General features: G+C 39.7%; 1 protein-coding gene across 11 annotated transcripts in view; it reads left to right on the top strand.

The window, feature by feature from the left end:
- ppip5k1 (diphosphoinositol pentakisphosphate kinase 1) overlaps positions 1-13624 on the top strand; it is a 90163-nt gene extending 76539 nt beyond the window's left edge. For all 11 annotated transcript variants that reach the window (XM_012959533.3, XM_012959531.3, XM_012959530.3 and 8 more), the window contains 3 exons: positions 7171-7308; positions 7914-8027; positions 9533-13624. In XM_012959533.3, coding sequence (XP_012814987.1) covers positions 7171-7308; positions 7914-8027; positions 9533-9996 — 716 coding nt within the window. In that variant the 3' untranslated portion in view covers positions 9997-13624. The remainder of the gene's footprint in view (positions 1-7170; positions 7309-7913; positions 8028-9532) is intronic.
- Positions 13625-17723: the final 4099 nt, after the last annotated feature.

Raw genomic sequence — 17723 nt, 5'->3', positions numbered from 1 at the left:
GGCATTGCTTTTTTATTTGTTTGTCAATAGGAAACCATAAATAAATGTAAGAACTTAAATTTCATCAATAAAAATTTGTATCCTCAGTGCTTGCAAACTGTACAACTCTTATCCATCTTTAGGTGATACAAGAATATAGGTGCTAAAGTGAACTACCCATAGTACCCTATTAGCTTTGAACAGCCTACTAAGTTAGAAGATCTGATTGGTTGCTCTGGGGAACAGCAACTTACAAGCAGTGTGTGTAAACTCCTGACACTATGGGTGCCACCTGGTATTAAGATGATTGATGTGGGCAAATATAACCTGTACTAGTGGTAACTGTATTTGCCATTTATATCGGTGACAGTGGCCACCATTGTTTTGGGGAATTTCTCCACCAGTGGAAACCTGACAGCAGAGAAACCCCAAAGTTTAACAGCTTAATCCTTGTAATTATTTGTGATAGAAACATAGTGGAATTTTGAATATAGTTGGGATCATTTCTAGAAATATATTTATTTCTGAGCAAACTATTCCTGAGGGTTGGGGGTTATTTATGGGAATATGAGAGAATAATGCCAGTATGTATTTCGATAAAACCTTCAGATTAGATTGGTTGACTTTAGATTGTTTGTTCTATATATATATTTATCATATAAAGAAAGAAGAAAAAAAAGAGTTTTTACTAATTTAGGAAGTCATAGATTTCAGTAGCTTGTCTGGTTATTGATGCCTTGTGGAGAATTTTTTCCTGACATAAGTAACAGTAGAAATGGCCAGATGCCATGTAAAGAAAATTGCATTGTCGTCTATCAGTGACACTGCGACATTCTATTGATTGTCAGAGGAAACCAGGGTCATTTATATAGTGCCTTGTAAGCAAAACATAACCCTTAAAGCAAAAGCTAATGTGATGGCTCAGGACTAGGCATAACGTAAAAATAAAAGTACCAAGCAGCATTAATTGCGGTTAAAATTCTCATTAAAACATTTGTATACCTTGAAAAATATTGTAGCTATAAAACGTTAAACACAATATTTTATCCTAGTCTATTAAAATGTATTATTATCTTCTATATTATTATAGATATATTGATCCTTTCTTTTGGTGCCTCTGTATATCATAATGTTAATATTTCTTCAGCTGATTGGGGATGTTTGACAGGCTGAAATGAAGATCTCATATTTATAATTGCATTAGACCTCAATTTGTGTAAAATGGGATTTACCAGAAATATGACACACAGAATTATGGGTATACTCCAAAAGCAGAGTCTTTGTATAGCTGTTGAGAATGCTATCTGCTATGATCAAGGAACAATACTGGAACTGAAAAGCATGGTGAGTTTCCAAACTGTAAAAGTCAATTGAGAGTGTAAAATTGCAAGAACATTTTTTTCATTTACTGGCAATTTTTCAGTATACTTTTTTTTGAAAGCATGTACCATTATAGCGTGAAGACCAAAGACCATGAGATTTTAAGCATTTCCTGACTCTTCGTCACTTGCTTCCCTTTCCTTTTTCTCCATTTTACCACCCTCATGCTTCTCTCTTTCCTTGTTGCTTGTTATGGGCCATTTTCCTCCAGAATGCCTGGAAGACCACGAGGTCGCCCAGCTGCTGCGCCGCTTTTCCTGCGACTGCTCCCAGTCTCGGAACATCTGTCTGGATCGGGCTATGGCCCACCACCTGCACCAGTGCTACTACCACCTGCGTCTCTTCAAGAACTGGCTGATCTCGGGCCAGGACGATTTGGAGTGCCTCTACGGTACTGCACGCTTGCAGCTGTGCCTTCTGCTGTGGTGGCCGAGACAGTTGCACTGTCTGCTTTATGGAATGCAAACTGCAATGAAAAAAAATTCATTAGACCCCTCTTTCCTGCTCCCCCAGAAAGATGCAAAATGAGCATTTAATGTCTCTTTGACCAATAACTTGCTCATATATTTGCCCAGAATCCCTTCCCAGTGGTTTGTTAAGCTTCTGTACGTTGTGGTGTTGCAGTGTATTATGTATGGCTGTTTCAAGGCTAATTTTGTACCTGAGCGCTTTGCCTGGTTGCTGTTTTTGTAATGAAAAATTAACAAATAGGGTGGTCAGTCTTGCTTTTTTAATTTTTAACTGTATTTAAAGACACATCATCTGCTGACATCAATTAAGCATAGTTATATGGATATATTGTATCATCCTCCAAAGATGAACATGGAACTGTAAAGGTTACATTTGCTTAAATAGTCATTGATCAAGTAACCATATACTTACTTTTGTAACACTAAAAACACTAAAATTTATAAATTTAAAATACAGTAATTGTATGCACCTGGGCAGTAACCCAGTCAACTAATAATAAAGCAGCAGGCAGTTACTAAGCCTGGACGATATAGGTATATAAAGAACAGATCAATTAATTTGTATTTAATTACAGACTAAGTGATTATGTGCCACATATAACATATAAGGTATTCCTAGTGAGATGCAATTTTTGTAAATAAAAAATGACTTCTCACTTGCCAATGTGGTCCAGACTTCAGTGCCTGCTGCGTGGAACCAATTTTTGAAACCAGACCCAAAACCCCACCTTATCCCCAACCCGCTGACCACCATTTAAAAGGAAGTGCTGTTGCTGAAAACCAGACGTGACATCAGAAGTGGGCAGGTGTAGAAAAAACATTTAAAAAATGTTTGAAGGAGTAAAATATAGAAAATAAAAAATAAGAAATATAGATAAGGTCTGTGACCCACAGACTTGCATCCAGAAATCCTACCTGCCCACCGCAGGGTTCCCACTTTTCTTGCGGGTAACCCATGGGTACACGACCCACTGCAGGTCTCTACCTACCTGATGCTTTTTTTCCAATTGATATTCACTCCCTTTGCTGTAAGGTCTAGGACAAGTGCTTTTGTTATTTTACCTGCAGCTGCTTAAAAATGCTAATTGCTGATTGGTTTGCAGTGAGTAATGCAAATTTGCCCAGCGTTGATAAATGACCCCCAGTGTGTTTATATTAATTGAATTGCAGTGAAACGCTGCTTACAGACATACAGTCCTAATAAGCAAAATGCTTGTGCATCTCATGTAAACAAAATGACTCAGGTTATCAAGGCAAATCTGGAGAAGCTAAACATACTCCAAAATCTATACCTGATGTTCAATAATAAATAATAAAGAAGTTGCTTTGAAGTCATCCAGTTGCTACAACTTTGCCTTGATGGTTACAAGCCATTGTGCATTTCTTTTTTTAGGCAGGGTAGCGAGGGACTATTGCATTTTTTTCTTCATTCCTCTCCAAGGTAAATGTGTTAATTCTGATTCTCTTTGTATGACAAGTACAATGCATACCACTAGTACGAATCATAATGAGAACTTTGGATTCATCAATTTTGCATGGAAAATAATTGTCTAAATTGTTCATTCCACGTGTAATTTACATGGGGGATAAATAAACTAATATCCTATAGGAACAGTCTGTGTTCAACTGCTCATATCAGTTGACAGGATGGTTTTGATACATCTTTCTGGATTTCACCGTTTAAGCTTTCATAATGTTTATCTTATTCTATAATCTTCCTTTCGCCAGCAGTGCTTATCACAGTGCTAATACTCTTGGAATAAGCAATGCCTCTGCTTAATTGTGCTTAGTACAGATAACAGCAAATGCTAGCCATAGTCTTAAGCTTGCCATACATAACAAGATCTGTGCCCACTTTGGTCACCCTCACACTGGGGCTTATGGCGTTAATCCCATCATTTGGTCCCTGGTCCAACAACTGGAACAAAACTACCAGGAGAGGGCTGCATTAACAGACCAAAGCAGTTCACACCCAATGGTGTTTTCATTACTGTTTTCTGGTATCTGACCAATAATGGGGCAGACATTGTGCCACTGCACACTGTCCAATTGCTCCAAGATGCCCTCTGAGCTTGAAAATATGCTGTATGGAGTCCCGTTTGTTTGGTGGTGCCTTTGGGAAGAGTATGGAGGTCTGTGTCACTGATAATTCATGTAGAATTCAAATTCCCATAAAACTCACTTTACTAGTGTTCTGCTTAGGTGAAATGTACTTATTTTAGTAAGGTACTGAAGAGGTTTTTAGTCCACGTGAATTGATATACCGTATGTATACAATATTATAAATAGAAGACCACACCTTTAAATTATATTGTATAGTGCACAATTCTTAATGATAGAACAATTAAGAATGCACTGTGTGTTATGATGTGTCATATTCTGAAGTTTAGAAGAGTTTAAGTAAGTGATGTTTCTTCCTCCATCTTATATATGGCTTCTGCCCTTGAGTTCACTTTTTTACATTCATTTTAGTGTTGAAAACTTGTTCACACTACAGGCTTTCATGCATCTTGTGTCACATCACAACAAACAATAATCTGCTGGAAATAGAGTTGCATCAAAGGCCTTCTTGCTACTGTCTAGTAAGCCTGAATCTGATGCACACATGCAAAATCAAACACTGGGTACTAGTAGTGGTAAGAGTTAACTCAGTCACTGACATACTTAAAGGAGGACTCTGGGGTAAAGGTGGCCATACATGGGCATATTTAAGCTGCCAATTCAGCCACTTCAGGCCAATTCGGCAGCTTGTTTACCTATGTATGGGTTCCTCTGACAGGCCTGCCTGAGCAATATCTGGCCAAAAATCAGTAAGATGTCGACCGGGTTAGATTTTTCTTTTGAGCCACTTGTTGATGCAGTCTCCAATCTCTATGCCTGTTTAGCAGGAATTATGATCCTATCATTGGCCTGAGGGTCAAATGATCAGGTCAGCCCAATATTGCCCACCTCAGGGTAGGCTTATTGGTAAAAGATCTGCTTGTTTGGCGACCTCGCCAAATGTGGATCTTCATGTGTATATCAATATTTAGTGATCTATAAGCATAAGCACTGCACATGGTGTCTAGAGACAGGCATATCACCACAGATTGCCATGTGTTCCCAGTGTCATCACATACTACAAAAGTCCCCACAATAAATATATTTTCCTCTCATTGTGACCACACTCCAAGTAGTAGTGATTTTGTTCCATGCAAGCTTCAGAGCCAAATAGGTAAGGCATGTTGTGTGCGACAGTCTAGAGATGCGCCCCAAGTTGCTTACTTGTATTTATTTACTTGTATTTGCTTACTTGTATTTATTTATTTATGTATCCTGCAGCATGGATGGTAAATATTGGCTAAAATAGAGTAGAAAATGTTCCATTCATACTTTTTTGTGGTTTTTCTTGTGGTAAAACTGTGTTTTTAAATATGGCTGATTTGTACATACGTTTCCTTTAACTTACTCATTTTCTCCACCCATTGCCTTGTAATCTAGTGCAGAAAGTTCTCTTTAATAATCCAAACAGGTTTCTAGACATTAAAGGTGAGATGTATAAAAAGTGAAGAAGTAGTAATTAGCCATTTCATAATATAACTGTATATAAATGTATATGTGTGTATATATAAAGGGTGTGTAATTAACGTTATTGTGTTCCAGGTGTATATTACTCAGTATACATGCATATTTTACATGATATAATTAGCTGTGCATTATATTGTTGCTTTCTTTAATTCTGTAACCAATCTTCAATATATTTCCTGTAACGTTTTTATAAAAAACACCGTATCTTGCAGTGCATACCCCTTCTTGCTCGCTCCCATTACTGTGCACACAATTCTTGTTTTTTTCAAGGAAGTATTTTTTTTTTAAAAAAAATTTTTACCTACAAACTGACTTTTATTTTATAACTCATATGTCTCCTTCAAGAGTTAAATCTCTAATTGAGTAGTTATACTTTGTTTGGAAGTATAATTCTGCATCCAGACATAACATTGGCTAGGTATGATTCTTCTCTTTATCTCTGAATATCTGCATGCGCACTTACAAATATTGGCACCGTAAGCAGCAGAATATAGTTAAATACAAAAAACTACAGTAGTTTAACAGAACTATTATAGCTTCTTAAAGGAGAAGGAAAGTCAGTAGTTTTGCCATATTAGTGCCACCTAGAATGCTATATATATTCTGCAGAAAGCATTACCGTACCTGAGTAAGGAGCCCTAGAAGCTTTCTCTGTTTGTTTAAGATAGCATCTGCCATTTTAGCTTGGTCTCAGTAGCTTCTGTGCTGTAACTTTAGCCGTTGGTAGCTCAGATCACACATGCTGATCGGAGGGGGGATTGAGTTTTATTAATTCTTATGGGAGGGGGGAGCAGGAGAGGGAGAGAACTGTGCAGACTGTGGCCCTGGAATGAAGGATTTTTCTGAGGGAGGAAGTCAAATAACCTAAAAACATGTTTACAAAAAAGGAGACAAGAAATCTTGTGTTACTTTTGATAGAGTGCAGCGTTTCTGTGAGTGCTTATGGTTGTATTTACATAAACCTTTCTGATAAAGCTTACTTAGTTTTTACCTTTCCTTCTGATTTAAAATATACTATTAGAATGTATAGATAAATAGCAGAAAACATCTGCTTCACTGATGCTTCGTGTCATGCTGCCTTGCTATGGTACAGAAAATGTTCTTACAAACACAACACAGGGCCATTTGTTGACGATGCTGAGTTATAGCCAGTACTAATACTTTATTTCACATCAATTAAATCAGTATAAGCAACATTACAGCAACTGATACAGTTTAATTGTGGGGACAGAAAGAATAAAAAAGTTTGATGTCTTCTTCACCTTGGTGTGCTTACAATATGTTGTGTCCCTTGGGTGCAGCCAGCACACACTGCACGGCAGAAGCAATATCTTCTGGCTGATTCACAACATACGTAGCTCACCGGCTGTGATATGAAGTGGTGGAGATTTCTCCACATAGAAGAGCAATGTACAGTGCAGCTACAGCATTTTATTATGGTGAGCGGAAGTAATGAGGTCTAGAGGTGCAGAGCCTCTGTATCCCCTTCCTCTTGTTAAAGTCTTGAGCATCATATAGTATGGCTGCATGAATCAGTAATGGTACCAAGTGATATGTTGTTGAGAAGATAAGTTGGACCATGTCACATAATCAGAGGAAGATAATAAAAACAACGAAAGATGGTTTTATAGGTGTGGCATTTTCGCATACAGAAATATAGAAATTATTACTGAGTGATCAGCAAAAAGTGTTGTATCTTTTAATGTTGAAGAACCCTATTTGGAAACATTAAATGTCCCTCTTCCCCCCCTTTTTTATTTTTAATCTTTTCCAGGTTTTGAGGGTTGTTCAATGGTACCTACTATCTACCCTCTGGAGACACTTCACAACTCACTGTCCCTCAGGCAGGTCAATAGCTTCTTGACAGCAGTTTGTAAACAGTTTGCAGATACCCATTCAAGAAGATCTTCAGGTAAAATGAATACACATTACTTTAGCATGGATACAATTAAATATAAGTGGGGGGAACAAGCGTTTGTGTTTGCTTGTGATACACAGAAAATGTATTATGGGCGTTAGTAAAATAAGCATTTTGTTTATTTTAAATTTGATACAGTACATGTGTTATCCTTTGTCATCACCATCTAGGGACTGTAAAGAACATATAGCATGGGATTAATTAGCATTAGATTCGAACAAATAGATTCTTACATGTATCATGAATATCTTTTGTATTTACAGCCCAAATGACACCACATAAAGGCTAAGATTAGTAAATCGTCCGTAACAACTGATTTTTTCTAACTCTAATCCTAGTGCTGATTTGTCTCCTTGGACTGATATGTCACGTCTCTTGGGCTTGGGAACATTACCTGTCATTTATACCAGCCCTGAACAATGAATATAACATTGTTTTGGGGCCAGACAAAGTAAAGAGAAACTAGTGACAGGGATGAGGTCACAGTGGGAAGGGTGAAGTGGCAGTAGGTGGAATGAAGTTTAGTAGTAAGGATAGAAAACAGGTAACAGTGTTGTGTAACAGTCTAGCAATCACTCGCTCTGTGTTTGTTACAACAGCTGGGTGTGACTCCATGATTTCCAGCCATACATCTGGTGACACTTACTTGCCACATCGAATCCTTTCTTCTTCTTCACTTCATTATCGTCACCGCTCAGAGAGGCCTCCCTGGTGTAAGTCAATTTTTGATTTCTTATTGTTTGCTATATAAGCTAAATAAATTCTCCCAAGGAAAGTTGTGCAAGGCTGGACTGAATTCAGTAAAGCCCTTCTTTGCATTAATGTCGGTTATTGGAATATCATAAGATGTGAAGGGGATATGGTTTTCTTCAAAAGCCACCACTTTGAAGAAAAGCAATCTGGAAGTTTTGGAATGGCCCTCAGTCCCCTGACATTATTATAAATCCGTAGGATGTTCTTAAACATCTTAATGTTTAAGATTACAATAATGTCAGGGGACTGAGGGCCATTCCAAAACTTCCAGATTGCTTTTCTTCAAAAAGATATCGGAATTAGAAACGAACTGCCAGGAAGAGACCGCAAAACTGCCTACAACAAGAACGGAAAGACCCTTAGCAGGATAAAAAAGGTGTTTATAAGCTCTGATTGTGCCAAAGGGGGTCTTACTGGCTGACTAAGGTGTCCAAACATTACTTACCAGTCACTATTTGTTCCTATGTTTTACAGTTGGTGAAATAAAATAATGTAGTTTGTAACTATTATTAATATATTATGAAAACCAACTGAAAAGTTGATTAGAATTTGACAATTCTATAAAATACTAAAAGTTTACTTAAAGGTGAACCAACCCTTTAACATCATTATATTTAAATTTTGGGCTTAGCTGCTGATTTTTTTTTTAATGTTGCCTTGTAGGACATTAAATAATAAAACTAGTCGATAATAATAATACTTGCCATTTTATAAACAGCTGTTGAATATTCAGTGATACTGAACAAACACCCTGCATTTGTAATAACATTTGTGCAAAATTAAGGCTATTAGCCTTTCTGAATTTAAGTGTCAAAAAGTAGAACCAGAAGTCCAATGTGCAACATTTTCAAAATAAAAACTCACAATTCAGGCCAACAATCATGAAAATAAACATGACCAACAAGGTCAGGCCAAGGGAGTCAGAGCTGTGAGGAGATAGAGATGGGTCAGACTGGGCCGGCAGGGCACCAGGGAAAAAACCCAGAACGGATCCCCGGAGCTCCAGACGGCTGCTTTTCTCCATCCCCCGGCTCACCTGAAAGTATACTGTACATGTGCTCGGGAGAGGGGGTTAAGCAGGCAGTGGAGGGGTGCAGTAGCCCTCTGGGGGATGTGGAGGCCCCTGGGGTGGCAGCTCCGGGGGCCCTGCACCCCCCAGACCGGCCCTGTGGGTATGACAGCTCCGTTCACTCTGCCCTTTCTTTGACAACAGTGGAGTTCTTTGAAGATTATGTTTTTCAATATAACTGAGAAGTCAACAGCTAAAATAGATAATCTTTATGTGCTATTCAGTGGGCTCGACTGGTTCAGCATAGTTTAGCCCTTGCTACATCCACAGTTTTTTAATGAGGATTGCATAAAGGAACAGGGTTATTTAAGAACGACAGTATTGGACAGATGCATTAGAACAACCAGCAAAGTACACAAACAAATTTATAATTACTTTTTTTTTCTTTTTTTGCAGACAGCAGCGGCCCATCTAGCACAGTGTCCAGTGCAGGGCCATCGTCCCCAACTGCTTTAGATCTTTCAGCTCGTTTTAACTTCAGTGATAAAACATCCCTTACTGAAGAGCAAAGGAAAAAACTAAACCTTGAAGAGAATCTACAGGTTCAGAAGTCAACTGGTGAGGGACAAGCCAGCAACCAGGAAATTCATCAGTTGGAGGAACCGCTTCATAGCGATTGCACATATTTGCCACCAGAGCCTTCCAGTGATGCGGCTGCACCCGTGCAACGGTGTGTAGAGCACGAGCTTCAGCTTGGCATAGAGTCACTTGGAGAAGCTTCTGTTCCTGGTCAAGCACTATCAGAGCTTTCAGCCCAGAGCACAAAAACCCATAATCAAATGTTACACCTAGAACAGTCTCCTGTAGATGAGCAGATGATAACAGAAGTAGCCCTTCAAGGTAGGGAGACATCTCTGTAACAAAACTGGAACAAAAAAAAAAAAAAGCTGGATCTCTGGAATTACCACTATTTTGTTGAGTTCTAAGCACTGAATGACATGCTACTGCGGTAAGTTTATTCCAAACTGATGACAAAAAACAGTAAATTCACAATTCACAGACTAAAGTGGAAAATCCCAAATGTTCTGTACAACTCAAAGGAAAGGATGAATAGTGCACAGTCATCCATATTGAAACTATCCAGTATTACATGTAACCTCTGTTACATCTGTCGTCATCAAAACCTTCTTTTCACCAGCTAATGGGCAGCACTGAAGGAAGGGTTTTATAAGTTTTATAAAGGTTTTTGCACTTGGTTAACTGTGGAGATTTCTTAAAGTCATAAACCATTAAGATAAGAAGCTAAACCCTTCTGGACATGGTTATTACACAGAATGTAATGGAAGTTAAAAGGACACTTTTCACATTCAGATTTTTATTGTGAATCATAATCTTTACTCAGTTGATATTCTAATACCATTGACATTCGGTTAAAATTAGGTATAAAGATAAATGGAGTTCAAGTCTGACTTTGGTTTGTTGATTTTAAAAGAAGAAGAAAAAAGGCTGAATGACGATTGCACAAGGAAATGAACAATGGAAATCATTGCTTCACAGTTATCTTTCAAACTACTGAGCAGCCATGCTTATTTACAGTTCTGCAATGTGGAATACTGTACAAAAGTAGGGGGCTTATTCAGCCAGTTATATAAATGCCAAAAGGAAACCACAGCTGGGTAACTATCGAGGTTGCATTTGGTTGCTTTGACATTATTATTATTATACGTTTTATTGGAATTTTTAATGGTTTCTATGTTTCAGTAAATTTCCTGTGAATGCAGGAAGTTCACCTGTTTGTTGATTGGCGGGCTTTTGTGCCACATGAGTTTTGTTGCAGCTTATAAACATACAAGTAAAGTAAACTGCACTAGCTGCTAGTAAAGAAACTAATGCAGGGCCACCAGAAAATTGGTTTGCTAGATTTCTAAAGACAGATCTGGTAGCAGTCTGGGTGAGCAAACCAAGCAAATGTTTTTTGTTGCAACATTTAAGAATCTGCTAGGATAAACAGTTACTACTGTGCAGCAAAGAACAGACTTAGGATATAGTACACTAAATCCCTACTGCTCCCCTGGCTGTGCATTTGGCCTCTCCGGACAGAGTTGGCAGCTTTTTGGCCCATGTAGGTTTGGCTCAGTCAGATTTCAGTAGAAAAGCTTAGCAGATAATGGGTCCGACCTTATCATGGTGGATTTGCACTAGCATTGCCTGAGGGCAAACAGATCAATGTTATTGATCCACCAATTAGGTGACAGATAATACAGTAAAATTAGAGTTTTTTGCTGTCTTTAACAAACAAGCAGATGTGTGTACAGCCAACTAAGGAAATTCATAGGTAATGGCACATGAATGGTTTGGTGCAACTAAAGGTGGCCATTTCCTTTACAATAATGATCTTTTCTGTGACCATTGGTTGCAGGAAAGATAGTTCGTCCAATCCAATAACGTTAAGAGCTGGATCATCAGATATGCAGGTAAAAGCAATAGAATTCTACCACTATCTGCCGATTCAGCAGTGACCTACTGCCTATGTTCGGGCACCTTCTATCCTGGGCAATTGGCGAGACGACTGATATACAAAACCTTGTGTATGATAATATTGGTGCGTATATGGAAGGAATCTGTATTGTATACTGATTCTGTATCAGAATGCATTGCACTAAGATATATGTATTTGTTATTGTTTATTAAAAGGCCAGTTTTTCAACTGCACTCAGACTGTGTTGCCATAACAAGGGCAAAAGCATAAAGCCCTTTATTCTCTCCATAACTGATGATTACTGATCACTTATTAAATATCAATGAAAGTGAAGCTGTAATGTAAATATGATCACCAATATACTGTTGCTGGACTTGGGGGTATATAGTATATACACACAATATTCAGACGTGCGCTTGTGCTGTTTTTAATCATGATGTGCATTTTTAATATGCATTTTTCTGGGAGAGAAAGGAGAGAGAGCATAGTCACTCCCAAATTCATACGGTTTTGGTACAAAGGATGCTTCATGGAATTACAGAGTTTACTTGGGCACAAGTTTCTTTTATTCTACGCAACAAGTGCTGCCTGCGGTGGGGCTTCCTCCTACTCAGGCCACCAATCAACAGGCAGACACTGATTTCTTCATCAGTTCTCTAAGCATTACTTTGAATAAAATAGATTTTTTTATATCATAAATTAATATGCCAAACCTCATTTACAACAAGCATTTATTGTTTTTTTGTTTTTAATCAGTGTAGTACATCAGGGGAAACACGTGAGGAATTCAGAAACTATTTTAGAAAAGAAACTTTTTCATTGAAACCAGTAGCCATTTCTAATAATGGCAGCTGTTGGATTAGTACTATTTTCACACTGACAGAGGTATTATGATTGAAAAGAGATATATATTATATAAAATAATCTATATTATAAAATGTTTAATTTATATATTTAATCCAGATGTTGAGAGCTGGTACCGCTGTGCAGAATACAGTAGGCTTGCTGGAGCTCTGCTTTATACCACCATTATGTGACGTACAGTGCAGCTAACCATTGCCGCTAATTAGCCGCCGCCGCCGCCATGCAGGGTTTGTAAATGGTTGTACATTTTGTGCAGTAGTGCCGTGTCTTTTGTCTGTTTATGTTATGAGATTGTAACCATGTTCCTGAGATTTTTAAAACTGTGAATAGTGAATAATGTGTTTATCTACTGTTTCATACACCCGATAAACATGACTGCGGAACTAAATTATTATTAGTGAGTATGTGGCGCCCTATTGAATTCAGACAACGACTTCAGTTTATGGGTTATATCAAGGTGCTGCCTGTGTCACTGCCATTGATATGGGGCGGATATTCTGTTAAAATTTTCCTGTTTTAAAGGCATCTATGACAATGCCATGTCTTACGTTATATTGTATGCGCTAGAGGCAAGCTGTAGAATAAAACAAGTAAATCAGGTGGCAAATCTGTGTCAATTGTTTGTTCAATATAACTCCTTCAATTTCCACTGCAGCCAATGGGATGCTTCATTTCACCAGAATAATATTTTTTTTTTTTTTTTTTGAAAATTTGTAAGATTTGCGTCTTTATTAATTATCTATTCCATTTTCTATTTTTTCTGATTTTTATCTTGCTCAAAAAACAAAATCCAAAGCAGTAAAGGGAACTCTTAATAGTTCTGTAATATTACTATTGAATGTAGCACAAAACAGTAATTCCATATTTCTTCTCTACTTCTGAGCATTCTTTCCCTGCCTGTATTTTCACCTTTTTTCTTTCTTCTTTTTTTTTTTGTTGTTATGCCAAAAAATATTTTCAAGCCCTCTACGTAAAATCTGTTTAAAGGCAAAAGTGAAAGGTACTCATTTAGGTAAAATATACGTCCAATGATGGTTTAGCTCTAATACTTTGCCTTAAGTTGGGACATCTGATTTGCTTGTCTTATTGCTTAATTGAGCTATACAGTCTTATGTTTTCTAAGCCATGGAAGTTGTTTTATGGTTGCACTGTTTGAATAGAAACACTCCTGTCTGAAAGCAATAAAGTTGTTTTTGGAAAATTAATTTTTTTGTTTTTGAGCCTAATTTTTATATTTCCTAATATAATTTCACATAATAATGTCTGTTTATATTTGTGTATAATATAATTGGCAACTCTGCGCTAGCAGGGTGCCACCCATGGTAAACTGACAGGTGCTGCTGCCTGAGGCAAAATTCTTACTATTACAGGTATGGGATCCCTTATCCGGAAACCCGTTATCCAGAAAGCTCTGAATTACGGAATGCCCGTCTCCCATAGGCTCCATTTTAATCAAATAATTCAGAAATTTATTTTATCTCTGTAGTAATAAAACAGTACCTTGTAATTAATCCCAACTAAGATATAAATAATCCTTATTGGATGCAAAACGATCCTATAGGGTTTAATGAATGTTTTATTGATTTTTTAGTAGACTTAAGGTATGGAGATCCAAATTACGGAAAGACCCCTTATCCGGTATAACTTGGGTCCCGAGCATTATGGATAATGGGTCCCATACCTGTACCTCCTGGTAGCAGCACCCCTATTGGCAACATTTGGCAGTGCAGCAGTGAAAAAGCAAGTGTACGGCTTTTACATACAGGTGGTTTTTTCTACTTCCTTCAGAACACACGTCAAGTACAAGAAAATGCAACACGTGGTGCAAAAAAAACCATAATGAAATGCAAATGCCATAAAACCGAAACCTAAAACGCTCATGAGTATATCCGGGCAGAATATAAAAGAATTATTTCTATTTAGGTGCGCTCATTCCTGAGTCTCAAATGTGCGGCAAATGCATAAGAAAATGTCTGCTGGATGCTGGAGAATTTGATGCTCAAGGTCACTTAGTTATTTTGTGCTGAGCAATTGTGTTGGGTGACCCACAACATGAAAAAAACTAAAATCACCCAATTTGTGGTGATTGTGGTGCTGCATTTTTTCCCTGAGCCAGGGATTGTTCTCCCTATAAAGAAGGACTGACCCAGGTTAAAACTATAGCAATTGCATCCAGTGGTTGGGTAGGGGGTGCCTTACAGTTTGCAACCCCTTTCCCCAGTGAATCCATCTTTCTTATCCATCTGTCCTTATATATAAGGACAGATGATATGATAAAAGCCTAGCACAGCTACAGTACACCATAAGCCTCTTGTGCTGGGTTACAGTATGCATGTCTGCCAGCAGATCTTTCATGCAATAATATAAACATGACAAAACCTAATGTTTTCTTTATGCTTCGTTTTAGAAATGTGTCCGTCAGTGTGCAGGTTGCTCCCTGCCTAATAAATAAGTTAAGCCCAGTGAAAGATCAGACTAAGGACACTGTAGCACAGACATTGCTTAATATGTTGATTCTCTGCCCTGTGAACTAGTGTCTTTATTTACTGAAGGGTTTTTTTGATCTGAGATAATCCATCCCTTCTCTGTTTGCTTAAAACTTCATTTCTGCTGAGATTTTCTTGGTCTGGTTGCTAAGCCACAGGTTTCCATGGAAATGACTCCATCTCCTAGTAGTGTGTAAATGCAAAAGCAAATTCATCTTCTCCTGCTGCCGTCCCTGTTATTTCTTTCTGTTCTACACAGGCAAGTTGTTAATGGCCCAGAGGGGATTCTAAAGTGCAGACGAATAGGAATCTAGTGTTGGGGCGAAGCTGCAGCTAGCATGGTTGTCACTAGAGGGCGATACTAATACTTAATCCAGGTTCTGGTTATTAAGGTGATTTGTTAGGTCCAAGTACAAAAGGAAAGACATTTTTTTGGGTTGTTATTAAATTGCTTTCAAAGAAAAATGTTCCTTTGACATCAAGCAACCACTTGCTTTGATATGCTTGAAATATTATAGTGCTTTGATATGATTATAGTGCTTTGATATGATTACATACCAAAGCATTGATATTGTGCAAGAGTCTGAATGTTTCCCCTCTGTGTGAGTTCCAAGTGCTGCACATCTTGCTTTCCTTGTGGTACAATGGGACTGGCAGTATACGGATAATTATTTGTGTGCAAAGGACAACTTACAGGCTCAGGTACATAAATGAGATACTGTATAACAAAGTGATGGTGATATCTTTATTGGCTAACAAAATAATAACAAGATATAGCTTTAGCTTGACTAACTAGCTAAAGAACTAGGCTAGAAATGTTGTAAAAAAAGCACTACCCTGTAACTGACAGGCTGACACAGTCCCACACTTGCTCTTGTTAGTTCTGAGCCCCAGGCTTCTGTAGCTGCACAAAGTTTGGACCTGAGACACTTGTTCTGGAGCCGCAAGGTGTGATGTATTGTACTGGGTCAATATATTTTGTGTCATTTCCTCTCCCATGGTTGTCTCTAAGGCTAATGGCACACTGGCCATTTTGTCTACCCCTTCCCTCCAGTAGAAATCAGTGGTGCACAACATCTCTGTCTGTCCGTCAGTTTTTTTAATAAAGGGCCGGACGGACCCAACAGTATTTCTGCCTCTCACCGCTCTGTGGGCATCAGCCAGGGCTCTCCATGGTAAATAACGTTAAGAGTGTTGATGGATAAAGCAGCATTTTTTTCACCAGACTTTCAGCAAAGGTGCGTGTTCCTTAAAAGGGTGGTTCACCTACAGGTTGACCTATTCTTAGCAACTATTCAATTGGTCTTCATTTTTTAATTTGTATAATTTTTTTTAATTATTTGCTCTTTTCTTTTGAATCTTTCCAGCTTTCAAATGGGGATCACTGACCCCGGAAGCCAAAAAAACTATTGCTATTGCTGAAATTGAACCCTAGCAACCAGATATCTGCTGCAATTCCAAACTGGAGAGCTGTTCAACAAAAAGCTAAATATTAGAAAAACAGCAAATAAAAAAAATGAAGACCAATTGCAAATTGTACCAGAATAGCATTCTCTACATCATACTAATAGTTATTGTAAAGGTAAACAAGCCCTTTAACTTGTTACCCTGAAAGTGTCCAGTGTATCCTTTGGGCCTATAGTTTGTGCTTCTTTGCTTGTTGAAAGCTTTCATTTGAATGGTCAGACCTTTCTAACTGACATTCCAGCCTATCACAGTCAGTGTCCCCAGTCGGGTCCCATGTCAGCGTCAGGCTGCGGGTCCCATGTCAGCGTCGGGCTGCGGGTCCCCATGTCAGCGTCGGGCTGCGGGTCAGCATGTCAGCGTCGGGCTGCGGGTCCCCATGTCAGCGTCGGGCTGCGGGTCCCCATGTCAGCGTCGGGCTGCGGGTCCCATGTCAGCGTCGGGCTGCGGGTCCCCATGTCAGCGTCGGGCTGCGGGTCCCCATGTCAGCGTCGGGCTGCGGGTCCCCATGTCAGCGTCGGGCTGCGGGTCCCCATGTCAGCGTCGGGCTGCGGGTCCCCATGTCAGCGTCGGGCTGCGGGTCCCCATGTCAGCGTCGGGCTGCGGGTCCCCATGTCAGCGTCGGGCTGCGGGCCCCATGTCAGCGTCGGGCTGCGGGCCCCATGTCAGCGTCGGGCTGCGGGTCCCCATGTCAGCGTCGGGCTGCGGGTCCCCATGTCAGCGTCGGGCTGCGGGTCCCCATGTCAGCGTCGGGCTGCGGGTACCCATGTCAGCGTCGGGCTGCGGGCCCCCATGTCAGCGTCGGGCTGCGGGCCCCATGTCAGCGTCGGGCTGCGGGTCCCCATGTCAGCGTCGGGCTGCGGGCCCCATGTCAGCGTCGGGCTGCGGGTCCCCATGTCAGCGTCGGGCTGCGGGTCCCCATGTCAGCGTCGGGCTGCGGGTCCCCATGTCAGCGTCGGGCTGCGGGATTGCAGCAGAAAGAAGTGGGCCTGGGGAACATGCTAGAAACTAAAATGTGGAAGTGTCGCTTTAATATGGATATGACATCATCAGGTCCGGACTGGGGTTCAAAATAGGCCCTGTCTTTCAAGTCCACAGAGACCCAAACAGCCCCCACAGGGGGGCATCATGTCTATGGCATCTTACAGCAGCCCCTCTGGCTTTTGCCAGAACCCACAGATTGCCACATTGCCAGTCTGGGCCTGGATACCATGACAAAGCAGACCAGAACTTTGAGCACAGGCTCCCTATACTTTCCATTTAAGCAGGGCTGGGTCTTTATTCTGGTTTGCCGGGAATGCAGGTACCTTTAGCACTGCGGAAGATTAGTGTGCTTGGTATTCTTCCTGCACTC

This window comes from Xenopus tropicalis, chromosome 3 (genome assembly GCF_000004195.4).
Source record: "Xenopus tropicalis strain Nigerian chromosome 3, UCB_Xtro_10.0, whole genome shotgun sequence".
In the NCBI taxonomy this organism is placed as follows: Eukaryota; Metazoa; Chordata; class Amphibia; order Anura; family Pipidae; genus Xenopus; species Xenopus tropicalis.
The sequence above is the reverse complement of the archived record's forward strand: the minus strand, read 5'-3'. Positions and strand labels throughout refer to the sequence as shown.